The 18,674-nt window shown below is 38.0% G+C and overlaps 5 protein-coding genes across 7 annotated transcripts in view; 3 read left to right on the top strand and 2 right to left on the bottom strand.

Annotated features, from left to right (window-relative positions):
• LOC129796792 (5-hydroxytryptamine receptor-like) overlaps positions 1–14,224 on the bottom strand; it is a 63,056-nt gene extending 48,832 nt beyond the window's left edge. Inside the window, exon 1 of one of the 3 annotated variants that reach the window (XM_055838877.1) lies at positions 14,161–14,224. In XM_055838877.1, coding sequence (XP_055694852.1) covers positions 14,161–14,164 — 4 coding nt within the window. In that variant the 5' untranslated portion in view covers positions 14,165–14,224. Of the gene's footprint in view, positions 1–3,790; positions 4,131–14,160 lie in introns of those variants that run through there. The other 2 variants (XM_055838875.1, XM_055838876.1) reach the window with 2 other exon arrangements.
• Positions 11,457–12,754, top strand: LOC129796852 (uncharacterized). Its single transcript, XM_055838970.1, has 2 exons — positions 11,457–12,420; positions 12,494–12,754. The coding sequence occupies exons 1-2, from the start codon at positions 11,623–11,625 to the stop codon at positions 12,626–12,628; spliced, it is 933 nt and encodes a 310-aa protein (XP_055694945.1). The 5' UTR covers positions 11,457–11,622; the 3' UTR covers positions 12,629–12,754.
• A 92-nt stretch (positions 14,225–14,316) lies between the features above and the next one.
• On the top strand, positions 14,317–15,566 carry LOC129796854 (uncharacterized). The gene is made up of 2 exons (XM_055838973.1): positions 14,317–14,418; positions 14,491–15,566. Exons 1-2 carry the CDS (start codon positions 14,410–14,412, stop codon positions 15,394–15,396), a joined length of 915 nt encoding a protein of 304 aa, XP_055694948.1. The 5' UTR covers positions 14,317–14,409; the 3' UTR covers positions 15,397–15,566.
• A 64-nt stretch (positions 15,567–15,630) lies between these two features.
• On the top strand, positions 15,631–17,299 carry LOC129796874 (FAD synthase-like). The gene is made up of 3 exons (XM_055838997.1): positions 15,631–15,807; positions 15,879–16,235; positions 16,910–17,299. The coding sequence occupies exons 1-3, from the start codon at positions 15,646–15,648 to the stop codon at positions 17,168–17,170; spliced, it is 780 nt and encodes a 259-aa protein (XP_055694972.1). The 5' UTR covers positions 15,631–15,645; the 3' UTR covers positions 17,171–17,299.
• LOC129796862 (cleavage and polyadenylation specificity factor subunit 4) lies at positions 17,281–18,408 on the bottom strand. The gene is made up of 3 exons (XM_055838983.1): positions 18,209–18,408; positions 17,841–18,123; positions 17,281–17,764 (listed from the first exon to the last, which is right to left on the bottom strand). The coding sequence occupies exons 1-3, from the start codon at positions 18,309–18,311 to the stop codon at positions 17,281–17,283; spliced, it is 870 nt and encodes a 289-aa protein (XP_055694958.1). The 5' UTR covers positions 18,312–18,408.
• Between the last annotated feature and the right edge of the window lie 266 nt (positions 18,409–18,674).

The following is an 18,674-nucleotide window of genomic DNA, read 5'->3' on the forward strand; positions in this document are numbered from 1 at the left end:
TATATACAAAATCACATTCTTACACAGTGTGCAACTTCTAAACAATTACGTGGAATCTTATATTGTGTACACACAAGACTATGCGGTATAAGAAGAAAACAAGGAGCCATTTAGATTTTATTCGGTGTGGCAAAGATCACGTGCAAACATATTGATTGTTTTTGTTATTTAACTTCTCCTTGATGATGGAAATTGTCTTGAAAGGTTAAAGGGTTGTTGTAAATCCCACCCGCATAGTCTGCAACAAAAAGTATGGGGAACGTATAAATCTAACTACAAATCAATTTATAGTTCTAGAGAATTTTGTGCTTTCAACGAGAAAAATTCAATAATAATTTCTCTCTGCTCAAAAAAAGATTTGCCTCTACTCTTGGGGAAGAGAATGATTTTATAAAGAAGTTTATTCGTTTTATATGGGAAAAAAGTTCTCATTTGAGGAAATAATCGAAATACGAATCATCTTGTATAGATGGTTTAAAGGACATGAAATAGCCAAGGAAACTTCATATTTTTCTGCTGGGATCTTCTGAGATAACATGACAAATATTTATCAAAAAATGGAGTCAATGACGTCATTATTGTCTTTTTCAATGAATGATAAAAAAATAGTTTGTCAAATCGACGAAGCAATAGTGACGTCATTTATTGCAATGTTAGACAAATCTTTGCTAAATTTTCTCAATAGATTCCAATTGAAAATGGGAAGTTTTTTGCAATTTTTCTTTTTTTTTCTGTTTAACAACATTATTATATCCCGATTGATTTCTTGAATGACGGATTTTTCCAAATGCGAACGAACAAACTCCTTTTAAATCTAATAAAGATTTTGTACAATAAGCATAGTGGAACCCGTAGTAATAAAAAAATATGCATAGTTCATTTAGTCAAAATAGCTTTACAGAGTTGATTACAATTTACACAACAGAAACAACTTGATAAACTGCGATGATCTGTGCCCTGTGTGAGATCACGTCCTATGTGAATTTTGGGTGACAAAATTGAGTTAATAATTTTCGACAGAAAATAATAATACACAGCAAGTACCAGACACAAAAAAAAGCGAGACGAGATATGCCAAATGGCGGAGAAAAAAGCGAAAAAAGCTCATTGTAGGAGGGGAAAGGTTATTTCATTTATGATTAAATTGCTCCTCTTTTTTTTCCTGGGTTGCGTATGATAAAAAAGATTAAATTTGTCGTCGTGATATACTCGAGGTGGCACATGTGTGTGGGGCCCGAAATAAAGGCCCCCAAGGAAAAAGAGTGCCATCGAGTGTGGAGTTTATCACACACTATGTACAGATTTGTTTTATTATTTTTATTGTAAGTTTTTGTCGCATCAACTCGCAGGGCAATTCCGTGCGTGGCCGCAGCAACCTTACCCCTGGCCTTTTGGGTCAATGCCGGCGAGAGTATCTTGTGGCTTTTAGCATGGGATGTTTCGCCGCATTCTCTGGGGGCGACCACTCCACGGATTGGGAAATGTTGTTTCGCAAAAAGGGGGGTGAAGTACCATAAAAAAGTGGAAAAAGAAATAAAGCGCCGTATAATACAATAAAAAAGAGTAAAAGTTCCTCATATGAGGAAAAACAGGCGACAGTGTGAAAGCTTTCTACATACATGGGAGAGTGTGGGCAAGAGAGGCGCATGGATTGTAAATTTGCCAAGAGTGTGATTTTTTTTGTGCACCACTCGGAGAAGCAACAATAATTCAAAGGCATATTATATGGAAGTTATACCATTAAAAGGGACGATATGAGGGAGCATAGCGATGCTGGGTGTTTAGATGAATAAAATACCACCCCGAAAAACCCAACGAGAATTGAGAGGAATGATTTCAGATTTGTGGGGGAATGGGTGTGTGAATGTGTTAGAGATTATGGGAGAAAATGTAACCATTTGTTATCATTTCTTGCATCTCCTCTTGTGTTTTGTGCCATTCTCTGTTGCTTCGCGCGACGAAACTTTCCTATATATGGAAAAGTCTTTTTCTTCAGATTTACTCCAAATACAACGAAGGGGGTGGAATTGTTTGTGAGACATCGGGTGGATCTCCCCCGAAATATGTGCATATATATACATTTTGGGGATGAGACAAGAAAACTCCGAAAACTCGCAAAGAATTCTCCTCATACGCATTCTCGGAGGCGTTACCTTGTTAAATGAGCGATATTTTGCAAACTCCAATACCGACACAAATCTCACCCCCTTACAGAGAATGATTACACCGAGATTGGAAGGGGTGGAAGAAATATCTCATTAAATATAAAGTTTGGAGGTGCCACTAAAATTTCAATGTAAATGGTTCCAATAAAGTAAATTAATAACTTGAGGGGGTAACTCCAAAAAGCTCACATAAATGTTGGGCTTTTGTGTGAATTTCAAGCACGTTTATGGCATGCGAATTGGATAACAATGATTGGTTATGACCTCATAAAATTTCAAAGTTATTCTATATATGACCTATCATATAGGAATAATTCTTATCACTCATTCCAAGACAATCATGGGTAATTCAAGCGCGTACCTCCTCCGAATCCTTTGTTCAGGACATGAAGTTTATCCACCCCGGGAGTCAGTTAAATTTAATAAATATGCACAGCAGTTGCTCACCAAATCCCTGCTAATTTATTTATCAGGTCGACCTCTTGAGGGTTCTCCCAAAATGGAAGTTATAAAATGTTTCAATGTGAAATGGGGGAGTTTATGTTAAAATGAACAAAATGCCAGTCTTTAAGCACGTAGTAAAGAATTTGAGTTTTGTGATGTGAAATTCAATGAGTTATTTGTGATTACAATAGTCTAGGATTGAATGTTTGTAAATAAAAGTTAAATTCTGTGATGAAGACTGATGGTAAATTGTTTCTTGGTGATACAGATTTATTTTGCATTCATGAAATGAGCTAGAATTTTCGTTCACTCAGAAATGTACGAAACGTATTCAAATTAGCGTGTAAAATTAAAATAAATAATACTTCTGCTAATTAATGATTATTTTTCAAATTTTAATAATTTATTATGACTGATAATTTTGGAAAATTTATAGGCAACGTCTAGTGAACTACCAAGAAATAAATCATTTCTTATTCATAAATCATTTAAAATGTTTTTCTTAATCATGCAGAAATCTCATCTAAACATCTTTGTCTGTTACGTCCATTACAGAATAGGTACTTCCTTAAATGGCAAATGGTTACAGATATCGATTTGTGGTCATCTGCAAATCTTTCACAAAAGCCAGGTCAGTGGTCAATAAGTGATACACTTTATCAGCATTTTTTGTTCACTTAGGTTTTCAAAGAAAAATTAATAACTCTCCCACCGCAACCACAATGCAGTCACACATAATTTATTCTTCATTTTCTTTTTATTTTCGTGGTTGGTGTTTTTTTTTAACCCACCCCAGGGGAATTCAGGGAATTTCGGTATGTAATTTTGTCACCCCTTTTTTTCGGTGTGAAAATTACGAGGAAAACTCCCATTGCGAATACTTAAATTGCCTAAAAGAGTATTTGGGAGGTACAATTTTTTTCTGCTGTTTTTCAAATTTCGCACAAAATGATGGCAATTTTACACAATTCTGCGAATTCTTTTTTTTTCCACCCAAAACACGCACGTGTGTGAGGAAGAGTGTTGGCGGGAAAAGTTCTTTGCATTTTTCCTCGTCCTCCCAAAAAGAAAAGCAAAGATATCTCTCTGCCAAAAAATTGCTGATTGATTTCAAATAAATGATGTGAAGAAGCAAAGAGAACAACAAGAAGAAAAAATTCTTCTCCTGCCAATAAACATACTCTCATGTGTCTCAATCACCGGCTAAAGGAATCCCGAAGCACCATGAGAAATTTATGTGATATTTATTTAATTTATGAGAAGAGATGAGTTTATGTTTCTTGTGCTCGTTTTCTTTCACAACCACATACACCTCGTGGGAGATTAAACAAATCTTTTGAGTGTTTTGGCTGCTCCTCACAATTTTTTTTCTTTCTTGGCTTTTCAAATATACAAAGAGATGGTTTTTCGCCCGCGGAAATCTTTCTCTAGTTATGCTTCTTCAGCATGTTTTCCGCACGACGTACCAGTAGAGACTGATTCGCGGGAGCGCCTTCACAGCATACCGTTTGGGTTTTGACTGCTTTGCTGGAAAAGTTCGGGCGGCCACTCCAAAAGCTCTCGCGTGTTCTTCTCTCTCTCTTTGGCTCTCTTGGCGTCACGGAGTAACCCCCTCTTCCCAATGACGTCACCCGGAGCTACAGACACCAGTTGAAGAGCCCCGTGTGCACGAGAGAGATCCCCAAAAGTTCCCACAATTGTCGCCCCCCATGTGTGAGTAAGATGCAAAAGTTGTGTGAGAAAATCTCTCGCATATCGAGCTTTACATATAATACCCCTTCTCAGTCCCCCAAAAGCACCATCATGCTTCCCTCCCCCATATAGATGACTTTCTGCTCACAAATACGCGCGCTTGTTCTACCCATTGGAACTTTTTGGAGACAAAAAAGGCATCCCCATGACTTTTTTTTTGCTTGTTTTATACTTTAAATAATATTCATGTCTCCCCAAAATTGTGAGCTGAGAGAGAGAACGAGAGAGAGACAAAAAAACAGGGGGAGGTGTGTGGAAAAAGTACCGGGAAAATGTGCGAGAATCTCTTGTGGAGTATTTTTGTATATAATTTTGGCTTCACCGTCATCCACCTCCTCCCCCCCCCTCAATTATCCCAATGAGAAAATATATATCTCGCGCGAAAAGCTGATTTGGGACATTGTGAGGTGATAAACTTCGTGACAAAATGTCTTTTAATCATGAGAAAGTGATCCAAATATTTCTCAAAAAAGTGTATTTTTTAATGGAGCTTTAGCAAACATACATTATCTATATATTTATTCTATTCCAAAAGTATAATGAAATTCGGGGATAGAAAGAGGTTGTTTGAATAATTGCCCTTTACGCAGGTACCAACAAATTTTAGAGACTTTAGCATTATGTAAAGAATAAATTAATTTATTCTATGTAGTAGATCTTTCTCAAAAGCTCAAAAGAGTTCACAAGAACAGGTAGGTACTTAAATTGTTAATTAATTTAAATTTAATTTCAATTTTTTGTGAGTTTTTAAGATGATTTATTTTCACAAAAAAGCTGTAAAAAATAGAACCAAGAGTTTCCTTACGAATATTTTTGTAAATGCATAATTTTAAATAAAGAAGAATGAATTTCAGAAAATCGTCAAATATTTTCTTTTCGTGTATTATGTTGTTGAAATAAATTTATTAAAAAATGTTGTCAGCATTACCTATCTTTTTTCCAATTGAGAGTAACTCCACGTACATAAAACATAAGTTAAGTATGACCATTAACATAACTGACAGAATGAAAATTGACTTTTTTCCAACATTCCTTTCTTCGCCACTTCCGCCAATGTAAACACTGAACCCACTTAATGTATATACGTCGAAAAGTTATGTATGGAAAACGGAAAAAGCATTGCTGAATTGCATTTTAAAAACTTCTCCCACAAATGTGTCAACAATATTTAAATTATTTTGTCAAGTTTTTCTTATAATCCTTTTAAAAATGCTTTTTGCAAAATAAATAAAATGTATTAGTACGATTACATAGTAGAGAGTATTGTGCAAAATTTTCAATTAATGTTCAATTTAAGTGGCAATTATTTGGCTTTTAGTGGGGGCCACATTAGTGAGGGAATTTTATTTATACAGCAATTTTGATGGTAAATCAATGACCTAATTGCGCATTTAGTAATACTCCCTCCCATTATTAGTTGGTATACCACAATCGTGGCATACCAAGTATTGTAATCATCAGAAAAACCGACCACCTCAGATCGGGCTCAAACTTGGTATGAGCACGTTTTAGACTTCCCACATTACGAAAATGGTGGTGGAAATTTTTTGATCCGGCCGGCCTGCCGGCCGGCCGGTGCGCTAAACTTTGTCTTATAGCTCGAGAACGGCAAGAGATAGAGACTTCCGGTTTGAAGTTTTCTATAGAAATGTGGGTGTAAAATTTCATTTTTTCGCATTTTCAAAATCCAAGATGGCCGCCGTCCGCCATTTTGAACTACCATCAACCACTTCCCTTACAGCTAGAGGTCTGAAATCTTAGTATGTTGTAGAGCTCAGTGAGACGTTTTCATCAACAATTCATACTTGAAAATCGGTCAAGCGGTTTAGCAAATATGGCGGCCTAAAGCAAAAAGTGTTTTTTCGATATAACTCGAGAACGGCTTGACCGATTTTGACCATCTTGGTATCAAATGAAAGGTTTCGATAAGCCCTACAACTGTCTAGAACATTCCAAGTTCCAAAAACATCCGCAAGAGGCGCTAAAAACAAAAACAAAAATTGCCTAACTTTAAGGGGCAATATCTCAGAATCCCCATTAGGCAAATCTTTTAAATTATGATATGTTGTAGCCTGACTCAATATCTTTCATCAGTCCGAAAATGAAGAAAATCTATGTCGCCGTTTAGAAGATATGGCCATTTGAAAAATTCTTGAATTTGAAAAGTTCTAAGAGCCATATCTCTTGAACGGATTGTCCGATTTTGCTCAATTTAGTATCAAATTAAAGGTTTTGCAATTCTCTACAACTATCTAGAACATCAGAAACCTCTAGAACCATTCCTTTAGGACGAAAAGTGCAAAAAAACTGTTTTGGTAGAACAAAAAACCGCCATTTTGTGTTCTGGAGGTGACCTTGAAATGTATTGAAATATATGTCAGATTATAGCTTATTTGAATACCTTTCCAAAACTAGTCAAGAAATTTCTGTATGTGCAATAGAACTTGAGATATAACCATTTTTGTCTTTCGAATTGATGAATTTCATATAAAAAATCACCTTTGCCTACTAATACTACTTAAAAATTAAATTACAACGCATAGACTGACCCATCCGCGTTGTGGTATACCAACTCTTATAACTGGACGCGTTATGATTGACTTTCCCTTTGCTATTAAATTCGCGGTAAATCGGGAATGAATGGTAGGAGGGATTCTTAATCACACAATTGATCAACAATCTTCTCACACAGTGTGGAATTTCTCATTTTATTCCGAACGAAAAATGAGGAAAATCACTGCGTGGTGGAGCTTGTAAAGATCTCATCGCTCTCTGAATTGAGTTGGTTCTGTTTTGATTTCAAAAGTAAATTCATTAAAGCACCAAATAAACAAGATAAGGAGGAGGTTGCGAAGGATGAATGATTTTCCTTAGCATGGAGCGTCTTTTCTTACGAAAATTGTTTGCGTTTTCACATGATTTTGTAACACATTACACACTCCATTTTTGAGCCGTGTGTGAGTGTTTATCTCGGAGGAAAATTAGATAATTTATATGCATTGGATTTTAATAGTTTTTCATTACATTTCCTCACCAGTTTCCACCATTTTTCTTCTTCTCATTTCGATCTATTTAATCGATGTGTTTATATATAATCATGTACAAAACAGAATAGAATTGTGTAGAGAAGCTTTAGGAAGAACATTTTTTGCGAGAGCATTTCCTTTGATATTCATCTCTTGGCACAAATCGTGTGCTTTAATAAACTATCTCTCTGTGGCATTTCACACTCATTGGGTTTCTGTGGGTGGGTTTAGTATAAAAGGATGGACATGCAGAGTTGCTCTTGATTTTATAATTTTATAAATAGTTTTCACGGCCATGCAACAGTCGATATAACACCCCTTAACTGTGTACACGGCGTATTATCCCTACATTATATGCATACACATCCCTCCCGCGCCCACATCACTGTGACCACGATCACACAGGTGTGCCAACAAAATTAATTGAACCCCAGCCTCACTGACATGGAAATAAATCCATCAATTGTCCTTGGTATAAGCAACATTCAGCTACTAACTTCAATTGCCAGCTTGTACGTAATTAGAGGCGCGACACCATTGTAGGTCTCACCGTGCGGTCCAGAATCTGTCCATATGGCAGGAGCTACACATTGAATGCCGCCATATACCGATGCAGTTTTACAGTGATTAACTACACCAATCTGTACCAGTTCACGTTCACCTTTAATGCTCCTATACATATATGCCGCTTTATTGGTGGAAAAATGAGTGGAAATGTGAGAGAAAAGGGAAAGAGGGTATGAGAAGCTTAATACGGTATATGAATTAATGTGAAAATGTTCGGGAAATATGAAAGGTAAATAGCAACAGCAAAAGGATTGCCCCTCAATATTAAAATACATCAAAGAGCGCTGGATTTAAATTAATTTACACGAGAAATAATTATTAGGCTTCGTTTCACAAAAAATATGCTTCCCTTTATTTATATGCGTACATACATACTTAGGTATGTTTAAAGGTACTGTATTAAGGATGTTGGTAAAGTTTATTAAAAAGATTATTTTTTTGTGATTTAAATAAATTTAATTAAAATATTACACAACTTGTAAAAAAAAGTGTTTAATATCAATTGATTTGGGAGAGCTTTCGGAATGAAAAAAATGTTGGAATCTGTTCATATTAACAGTAAACTGAAGTTCTTCCTAGAAATGGCGAGGAAGAGGGATGAATCAAAACGTTAACCTCGAATTAAACTCTCTCATTAAGCCAGTTAGAGAGCTTTTCTTTGAACACAGCTTCAATTAAAATTCAGAGATTTATACCTAGAGATTTTTAATTCCCAATAATATCCCGAATAATTTGTATTTATTTTATATTCCACGAATGATGCGTTATGAATGCAACACACTGTGACAGTATATTCCCTCGAATAATCTAAATTGTTCTCTGTTAACGTGGAATGAAATGTTTATCTGCTATTTGCAGTGAATGTCTTCAAAATAACATGAGCAACTAAATGAAGCTTTATCGACTAATGTGTGTGTGTGTGGCTTTAAAGGTGATATCTCGTTCGCTTCTGGTAATTTGAATCTTAATAATTGTGGTCACAAGTTGTTCTCGATTATGTGGAGTTGAAGAATATCTCAATCGCTTCAATGAATATTTAATGTTTCCACCACAAGAAGCAATCAATTGCAATTTCGTGAATTTTCCTATATAAAGCTTTATACAACGAAGAGAATGGGTATGAAAGGGTTGTCCCCCAGTCGCTTTTCTATTTCCACACCAGCGACGAGTTGAGTTTGGCTCTTTTTTTTTTGGCGCGCGTGAAGTTCATTTGGGGGCTCGATGTGAGTCTTTTTTTTCGGTAGTCGCCACCCCTCATCAATACGCAATTTTCCACTCCCGCACTTCGAATGAAAAACACACCCTTGCTTGCTTATACGACCTGCGAGGGGGCAAGGCCTGTGTATGCGATGTGTATGGAAGCATGAGAAGCGTCTCGCAAATTCATCCTCATTTTATAAACGAACCAAATGTGGGGGTATTTGTTGAACTTATAAACTAAATATGTATGCTCACCAAACAAATGGTGCACTCACTCGTATGTTGAGGCATAACGAAGAAGACATAGTTGATGAGGGGGACTGGGCTAGGAGGGATGATATTTTGGAGGGTAAAAAAGCATTCACAAAATTTTCCCACACCTGTGTATTTTTGAAGGAGGGAAAGAGAGAGAAAATGATGAAAACATCACAAGGGGATGGTCTCAGGTGGGTAAAGTACATTCCCATCGAATTGTGGGGGATGTTGAAACTTAATTTAAACATCGCCTCATAATGTACGGTATATATTAGAGAAGATACGAACATGATACGCATTTTGTGGCTAAAGCTAGGAATCCAATCCATAATTTTCATGACAAGAAACAAGGAAGAATTTTACCACGAATTGCCCTAGCTTATCTTCATTCTTTTCCACCTCCAGCACCCCCAATAATTCGTTTTCAGATTGTTGGACGTGATGGGAAAACTCCAATGCAGAAGAGGAATGCTAGTAATATTTCCAATGGCACATTTTCCTCATAGCATAACTACATATCTCGAAATGATTTTCCAGGAAAGGGAACAAGCATGTGGAAAGGGTGTATTCCATCCAACGTAAATTATTAATGAAACGACCAAAGTGAATCTCATACAAAATGCCACGCAGAAAAATCATTTGCGAGATGATTTGTGGGGGATCACTCACAAATCAGCTCGGATATCCGGGGCGCACCTCCTGAAAAAGCTCACTCACGCATTCTCTTCCGTTTTCAAGCTCATTTTGCTATATACAATACCTATACACATAACCATGACCGTCTTTTGTATATTGCAAACAATCCGCTTACATGCGTCTTTATAATGCTTCAACGGAGAACATTCACCTCTATCCTATTGAATTACTCATCATTTTATGAAAGACAGGTGGTGGTGGGTGGAAATTATGTTGCAAAAATCATTCATTTGGAATTTTTCCCCGACATATTTTTAGCATAAAATCCACAAAATCAATTTTCACCAAATAACATTAAGTTGTTCGAAAACTATATCTGTACTCCCCTTTCTATATATAAAACAAATTCAACAGGATGCCAATAAAGAAATAACATTTGTCATTGCATTTCGTTGGAAAATCAACAGGAAAAGAACATGTCGCAATATTTGTACAAAAGTTCTTTACGCAAATGAAGCATAAAAAGCAATTTATCAATTGCAAAACGACATTGCTAAATGCAGTTAAACAATGCCACAAAATAGCTCCTGTTTGTGGCGTTGTTTGTATGAATAAATTTGAAAGTCGGACGGGTGCAACAAATCATATCTCAATCTCTGGCACCAACATAATCCTCTCATACCGTCGGTAGCACTTCCAGGAGATCCATTTGCCATAATTCTCTCAAGGTTTTTGGGTTGTGTAATCCACCTGGACAAGTGCAGTTGACGATGAGAGTTTCGTGCGAAAGGATGATGAGGAATTTCAAAAAAGTCCTTGGACCCCATAGCACTCGCTCCTCACTTCGGTGCCTCTTTGGCACCACCACAGAGTGATGGATTGAGGGATGAGTTTGCTGCAGGAGCGACGATATAAACAAAATCAATACAGGTGGCGCAGGCTCCAGCCATAATCATCATCCTTTCACCTGAAAACTATTCTGCTGCTAAATGAAGCCACGGAAGCTACACATCTTTATTATCATTTGCTAAGAGCGATGAGGGTTAAATACCGAGGCACAGTGACTGTTTAATTTTCACATAATGCACAAGATTAATCCAAACATCCAAACATATAACAAAAGAGCTTTGTAGGCGGTTACATGAAGTCGACTTATGCTATTATATGTATCCTAAACTGTCTATTCTATGCAATGAAAAGCTTTCAAAGTTTTGGAGCGTTAAAAAATCAAAATTTCAGAATATCTGAAAGGGAAGAAATAAAACATAATTCAATGATTTATCATAAATTCTATTGGATACAATTTAGCTTAGAATTTATTTCTTAAGCAAACAATTCCTAATAATTTTTAATAATTTGATGACATTTTACTACAACACCGTGAAGACCCCTAAAACAAGAAATCCAGTAAAAAGTTGATCTCCGTTATTGGAGCTGCTGCAATGAGAGAATCCCTCATTTTTGGGTAGCTTTCTTCATTGCTAAATGTGTTTGTCCATTTGTGCCGTGTGAAGCATTTTTGATTAAAAAATTTTGAGTGTTTTTTCGTATCCTGAAAATCCGCAAAGTGAAAAAAAATGAACGGATATGGTTCTAGTTCTAGTAGTTCATCAGGAAGCTCATCAGATGAGGAAGATCAGCCTATGGTCTACTGGGAGCAGGTGAATATGGCAAGATTACGAAGGGAACCCAGGCAGAGGAATGCCAATGGGCAGGTGTTGAATGGATATCACGAAGATCCACAGCCTGGACCAAGTCGACCACCCCAATGGGAGGCACTTGTGGAAATGGTAATTGAGAGATTACCCCAGGGAAATCATCGAGATGGCATGATGAATGGGCATCTTGAGCTTGATGAACCTGATCATGAACCTCCGTATCTACCTCTGGCTGTACCTCAACCCGAACCTGAACCCCAACCAGGACCAAGCCGACGAAAGAGAATACGCCTTGTGTTGAATCCCGATCGTCAAGGGCGATCGAGAAGTCTCACTTTACCGCGAAGAAACAGCGAAGGCCCCCCAGACAGATCACGTCATCCACCATTTCCGGGATTCCATTCCGATGGTGATCTCTTGCCTGTCAATGTGGCTCGTCAGACTCGTCGAATGCGAAGACGTTGCTTCTCACCGGGACCGGTTATTGGCTTCCGTTGTCCATCCGTCAGCCCCATTGGGAGTGTACGTGAATTCCAAAGCTACTCCTCATCCAGAGCTTCCAGCCTTATGGATGTACGCGAAGATGATGAACTGCCAAATGATGTATTTTATGACGATGAAGATCCACCGGATGTCCTTAACAGAACCCTAACCTGGTCAACGTTCCTGAACTACTTTGTAATTGGACACCTCATTCCGAATTTTGAGAACGCCAGGGTAAGAAGCTTATCTGTTTATCCCCTAAAAGTTCTTTAAAATATCTAAGAATTTTTTTCTCTGTTCTTCTCAGATCGAACTTTCCCATTTTTGGGAAATGACGACCCAAGAATTCAAAGACATTGGAATTACAAATGGTCGTGAATTGGCAATTCTGGCAAAAATCCAATATTCCTACACAGGAGAAAATCACTACATGCGACGATGAAAGAAGCTTTCAGGATCAACTTAATGACTAGAAAAATATTATATATTTTTCTTTTTAAAATAAAAGAACAAATTGAATAGAAAATGTACAAAAAAAATTGACTCGCAATAAATATTGTAAAAAGTTGTTTTTTAGTATTTTTTTATTATAGAATTAATTATTTCAGAACATAATATGTTCTTTGTATTTACCATTGCGCTTTCTTATTAAAATGGTCAAAGAACACCTCATTTTAAAAATAATTCTAAGATTGAAAGAATAATTTGCGCACATGCAGATTTTCTATTGTTAATGACTCCACCTTAATTAAAGCGTAAGTAAAAGGTTTTTTTTTTCAAAATACAGTGTGTCCTTTATGCTTTTTCATTGATAATATTAACCCATTTTCACCTCTGATTTATTTAGAATATAGCTAAATTTTTTTTTTTAGTATTTCTATTTCGTTTCATTTTTTTAGACTACTTTTAATGAAACATTGACGCATATGTTTCATGTATGTAGACTTGATTGAAAAATTATGCAGTTTCATTCACGAATGCAAAGTAAATTTAAACAGCCTGAAAAATTTTTCAAAAAAAAATCTTGAATATTCATTCCTAAAAGTTTCTTTTGAAAAGAAATCAAAGATTCTATAGAACTCACCACAAATGGGTTAAAACGTGAAATTAATCTCTTGCATTTTGCATCCGTGCTAGTTGTCCTTACAGCGAGTGCTGGAAAATTGTTTTTTTTTCGGGGGAGGTGGGAAAGTGCACCAGCTGTGTGGATGTACCGCGGTAAAACAAATAATTACCGTGCGGACAGATAAAAGCTCCATTTTCCGCATTTTCCCTGTCAGGAGCTATGTATATAATAGTATTGTGGGGATGACGATGATGGGAGGTAGAGAGAGAGAAATTGCGATGATTGAAGAGGGCAGAAATTCAGCATAAGCATTTTCCCAGCCGAAATCACCTCACCATTTTCGCGCTCCTCTCTCAATCAATTTCTGAGAAATAACTTTGGTGGATGGTATTTTGTGGCTTCGCAATTCCCAATCATCCCTTAAATTTATTATGCGGAAAACCCACATGTAAATTCACGTTGTTAACTTTTTAAGCCCCCGCTCTTGTCTTCCCCATTGGACGATAAAATTCGTGCTTGAAAAGAAAAAAATCCCATCATTTCCCTGATGAGCTTCGCGAAGGGGGATGATCTATGGTTTATTCTTCTTTTTTTTTTTGGTTGTGAATTGGGGGTGGATGAGTAATTGGGAGGGAAGAGTAAGATTGTCATTGGGATTAACGGTTAAGCACGCGATAGCTGGTGGGTGCTTGAATGATGACTTGGTTCCTATTTTGGGTGTCTCATCAGCTCTCAAAATCCCAGAGATTTTTTCCCATAAATGGGATAATGGAGAAGCTTTGAGGTACGCAGTTGCTATCAAAGGTGAAGAACATTTTGGGGGATTGTCCCACGTAATTTTTTATAAGAATTTCAAAGCAGATTCGAGAGATAAAAAAAATTCCAAGAAAAACGTACAACAAACTTACCCATTGAATGCCATGTCGAATTTAATCCTTAAGATGATTGAAGAATCCAAAAAGCTCTTCCGGTCTAACCAGCAACGGCACAAAAATTTAAATCACAAGCGAAGGCAGCCGCTGTTCCCGGACTTCGGCGCGCATCTCTGCCATTGGTCAGACCCTGCGCATGTTTTGACTTTTTATCATCTCCGGTAATCAGTGCTCATCGTACACTCCCTGCAATCACGCAAATCCCAAGTTGACCAGCAATTCGTCATGTCCCAAGTGAGTTCACACATAGATTTCGCTTTGTCACCCCCACAGCAGCTAATTTACATATTTTTCCTTTTTTGTTAGACATCCCAAACATCTGAATTTCCCACAGCTCCTGATGATGATTCCGTAGGGGAGTTTTGCAAGAAAATCCTCAAATCTCGCATTTTTCTCGGGGAATTCCGTGAGAAGCGTCTTGTTGAACCACTTGATTGCTATCGAGATGTTATCGTTGTCAGTGCACAAACTGAGTCAGCGATTGCCAATGATTTGGACATTGTCCGGAGTAAATTAATTGATGTGCACGCAGGAAAGGGAGATGTTCAGTGGATTGGACTTACGCGGAATACAGGGCAGAGCAGTAAGGGCCTGGAGAGTGTGTCTGTGTGGACAGAACTGGATTCTTTCTACACATTTGGCAAATATTGGTTCCAAATCAGAACTATCCGTTTCCGGAACAATGAGATTCTCCTCAAGCTCAAAGTTCTTCGTTCCGTGGATGATGTTGCACCACAGCAAACAGTTCAAGAGCTTCCATTTAAGTGGGAGGATATTGATTGGCCTCTTGTGGAGCGACTTGGAAGGGATTTGTACACCTGGGCTGGTCACCAGGCGCGGAATCTTCTTACATCTCTGCTCTCTATTCGCATCAGCACACAACAGATCATTTCCACTGTTAAAATGTTTATCTTTTTCGCCATCACAGCCGTGGTATCTACCTTCCATGCTGTCCGAGCCATTGGGGAGTTTGGTTTGCGTTTCATGGCAGAAACTCGAAGGTGCTTCAACACGCTGATGCCCCTATTCCTTGGTATCATTGATTTCTTCACGAAGATTGTTGGGGGATTCTACATGCTGATTGCTATGATTTGGCGAGATAGCATAAACCTCAGAGGGGCAGGGAGGAATAATTTGCGAGCCCTACCACCACCCCCAAGGCGATGGAATTCCCAAAACTATGCAAGGAGGCAATTAAACTACCCCAATTAACACAATCTTACTCGTCTTAAGCTTTTATTGCACTCACCAATCATTTATTTCCAAAGCGCATTGAATGCATTCTTATCAAGTCATTTTTGTTTATTAAACAATACACTCCTGTGAACATAATTTTATTGTGAATTTTATGTAAATAGATGAAATAAAAATAATTATTTTAATTTTTGGATTTTATTAAAATTTTTGTAACGGAAATACATTTTGAAATATTGTGAGGTTATGTGAAAAATTGCCCTTCGGATGAACGACGAAGCGGAATCCACTGGAGTACGATATGAAAGCAGCGTGCATCAGCAGAAAAGAGTTAGTGTGCAGATGGAGAGTACCGCGGAAGTAGATCAAGTGTCCAATGGGACAGAATACAGCCACAGTTTGCAGGTGAAAGTGCAGCAATCAACAGAGGTATGAACACATCCTTTCTATCGAGGATTCTTCCTGCTTTCCGGACACTTTCATTGTTTCTTCCTGAACAGCTCTTCCGCCGGGCCTTTCGTGACTACCCTCCTGAGCGGATTTTTCTCTCCTTCAATGGTGGCAAAGACTGCACGGTACTTCTGCACATGGTGATAAAATTCCTAGAGCGTGAAGGCATCTCAGTGAATAGACTCCCCTGCTGGTACTTTCAACCACACGATCCATTCGCTGAAGTTGAGGAATTTGTGATATTCTGCGAGACATACTATGGGATTGAAATTAAGCATGTCCGTGGAACAATACGGGAGGCCTTAGGGAAAATATGCAATAGCTCATCGGATGGGGAGAAATTTGAGGCATGCTTCATGGGGAGTCGTCGAACGGATCCCTATTGCAGTGATTTGGACTACTTTCAGGTGAGGAAGAAAGTGCGTGTACACGCTCTACTTTGCACGGAAGATTTTGTGAATTTTTTTATGTTTCCGGAGAGATCATTAACTTTTCTTGCTCATAAGCGAGACATTCTTGGCCATGAGAAAAGCTTGATTTTTTTCCAATGACTTTTTGCGCGCAAGTTCAAGGTCAGAGATCAAGAATTTTTGGAGAGGAAACTTGTTGGATGACTAATAATCTTCTTACGTTGCGGTCATTAAGGGTTTTAAAGAAGAACAAATTTGAGATTTGCATTGAGTATGATTCGTACTATTCTTATCATTCAGGGTGAAATGATAAGGATTTCTTATCACAACCTAAAGATAATAACTTTATGAAATACTATAGATCTCTTCTAGAACATTAAAGGATTTATCAAGCTGCTTCATCCATAGAGTGAAAGAGAAAAGAAATTAGGTTAAAAATGCAAATTAATCCGTAAACCTTTCTCAGAATGATAAGAAAATAATTACTTTTTTTTCATTTATTGAAAAATACATTAATTTTTATTCCCAAATTAAAGCTTCATTAACGCAAATTCATTGATATTACAGTATTATAATAATGAAAAAACTTGCACCCTTTCTCCTGTAGGGATGCAAAGGATGAGGGAAGAAATAATTTACAAAGAATATCCCATTTGCTTTTTCACACGTAGAAAACGGATGCCGGCTGGCCGGATTTGATGCGCATCAGCCCTTTGCTGGATTGGACGTGCAATGATGTGTGGGAATATTTGCAGAAGAATCACGTACCCTACTGCAAACTCTATGATGTTGGCTACACATCCCTGGGTGGCCGTGGGAATACAACACCCAATCCGAATTTGCGCTACGTTGACCCCAAAACGGGAGAAATCAAATACTATCCCGCTTACTGTCTCCGGAACGATGGCATGGAGCGTGCTGGACGCAGCTGATTCCCCATTTCACTTTCATTTTCTCTCTATCTGTGTTTTAAGTATTAGCGCGCCCCCATGCATGAGGTGATATGATCTCATTTGGGGTGCAGAGCAGACACGAATAAATCTTAGAGATTTTTACCAAAATGCTGAGCTCTGGGGTTTTGGGAGAGAAAAGCGAGATGTCCTTTGGGGCATTTGTTGGCGTAGTGTCCCTTTGTCCCGCATTTGAAGCATGTAATCTCCTCCAGTGGCTTCGGCGGGCCCCTTGGCGGTGGCCCATGCCCCTCAGCATCGAATGGGCGATTCATGTAGCCCATTGTGCGGTAGCGCATCTCATCCTGCCGCTGGACTGCTTCTCGTTGTTCTTGTGGCATTTTTTGGCAGTAGGACGCCTTGTGGCCGAGTTCACCGCAATAATGGCATGTGGGGGCACGCTTTTGCATTTGATCGCGTGTTAGTTCTGGCGGGGGTGGAAGCTCAAAGCGTGGATGCATAAATTTACACTGTGTCCCATCTGGGCAGAATCCCGCCAAGTAATTTGTACAGAGAATCCTCCGTACGTGACGATGACGACAATGTGGTCCGTGCCGACAAAAACCTCTATCGTACCTGCAAAGAAAAAATCCGTATTAGTAAGCTTTAAACTTAGAAGGAAGAGCAAAAACTCCCGGAAATTGAAACTCACCATGGGCAATCTTTTATTTTGCTCTCGGGATCAATATGCAGGAAGGGGCATTCTTTGTTGTGGCAGGCATTGAAGCGAGAGTAGAAGTAGCACTCGGGCATCTTTGTCATGTCGTATTCGTGCAGGAATTCACACTGATCTCCTTTTTTGCAGAGACCACGAAGCCAATGTTTACAAACAATAGTCCGGTCGCCTCGTATATGCCGGAAAGGGCATGCAGCCCCCTTGTCGCACTCCATTCCATCGCGTCCATTGAAGAACTGACACACCGCAGCCGTAGATTCTGTAAAAGAAGCAAATTTTCAGTAAATATCTCGATAAACAAGCCGAAAAAGCAAAATTGAGGTTATAATTTTCATGATACTCACTGTCCATGCCAGGGAAGGGCAATGGGAGTGCTCCATACTGCTCATTGAGATCCCGCTCAATCTTAAATTCAATATGCTCCACATTTGCAATTAAAATATCCATTTTGGGGCTCAAAAACTGATAAAAGAAGTCTCCACTGCCAAAAAAACGTCCAAACCCAAATCGTAAACAACACTGTCTGACTCAAGTGAGGTTATGCCACTTACGAAGTAAGCTCGGAGGGGTATTCCATTTACCTGAGATTCTAGATTCTCTGATTCCTTTTTTCGTGCTGCTAATTAATAATGAATTAAATGTAAAATTACCATAACGTCTATTTTTTTATTATGCTTCGTATATAAAATTAAGTTTTTACTATTTTGATTCATTTAACATAAAGTAAAAATAAAGTTTAATTTAATAATGTGAATAAAATGAGAATCAAAGGAGGTGATTGGGATTCAAGAATCAATGAATCACCCCTCA

The sequence above is a fragment of the Lutzomyia longipalpis genome, chromosome 1 (assembly GCF_024334085.1).
Source record: "Lutzomyia longipalpis isolate SR_M1_2022 chromosome 1, ASM2433408v1".
Taxonomy (NCBI): Eukaryota; Metazoa; Arthropoda; class Insecta; order Diptera; family Psychodidae; genus Lutzomyia; species Lutzomyia longipalpis.

Coding starts and splice junctions, on each gene's coding strand:
- LOC129796852 (XM_055838970.1), top strand. CDS start 11,623: ATGAACGGATATGGTTCTAGTTCTAGTAGTTCATCAGGAAGCTCATCA. Junction 12,421..12,493: donor CGAATTTTGAGAACGCCAGG/GTAAGAAGCTTA, acceptor TGTTCTTCTCAG/ATCGAACTTTCCCATTTTTG.
- LOC129796874 (XM_055838997.1), top strand. CDS start 15,646: ATGAACGACGAAGCGGAATCCACTGGAGTACGATATGAAAGCAGCGTG. Junction 15,808..15,878: donor AAGTGCAGCAATCAACAGAG/GTATGAACACAT, acceptor CTTCCTGAACAG/CTCTTCCGCCGGGCCTTTCG. Junction 16,236..16,909: donor GTGATTTGGACTACTTTCAG/GTGAGGAAGAAA, acceptor TTTCACACGTAG/AAAACGGATGCCGGCTGGCC.
- LOC129796862 (XM_055838983.1), bottom strand. CDS start 18,311: ATGGATATTTTAATTGCAAATGTGGAGCATATTGAATTTAAGATTGAG. Junction 18,124..18,208: donor GCCCTTCCCTGGCATGGACA/GTGAGTATCATG, acceptor CTTCTTTTACAG/AATCTACGGCTGCGGTGTGT. Junction 17,765..17,840: donor AAAATAAAAGATTGCCCATG/GTGAGTTTCAAT, acceptor TTTTCTTTGCAG/GTACGATAGAGGTTTTTGTC.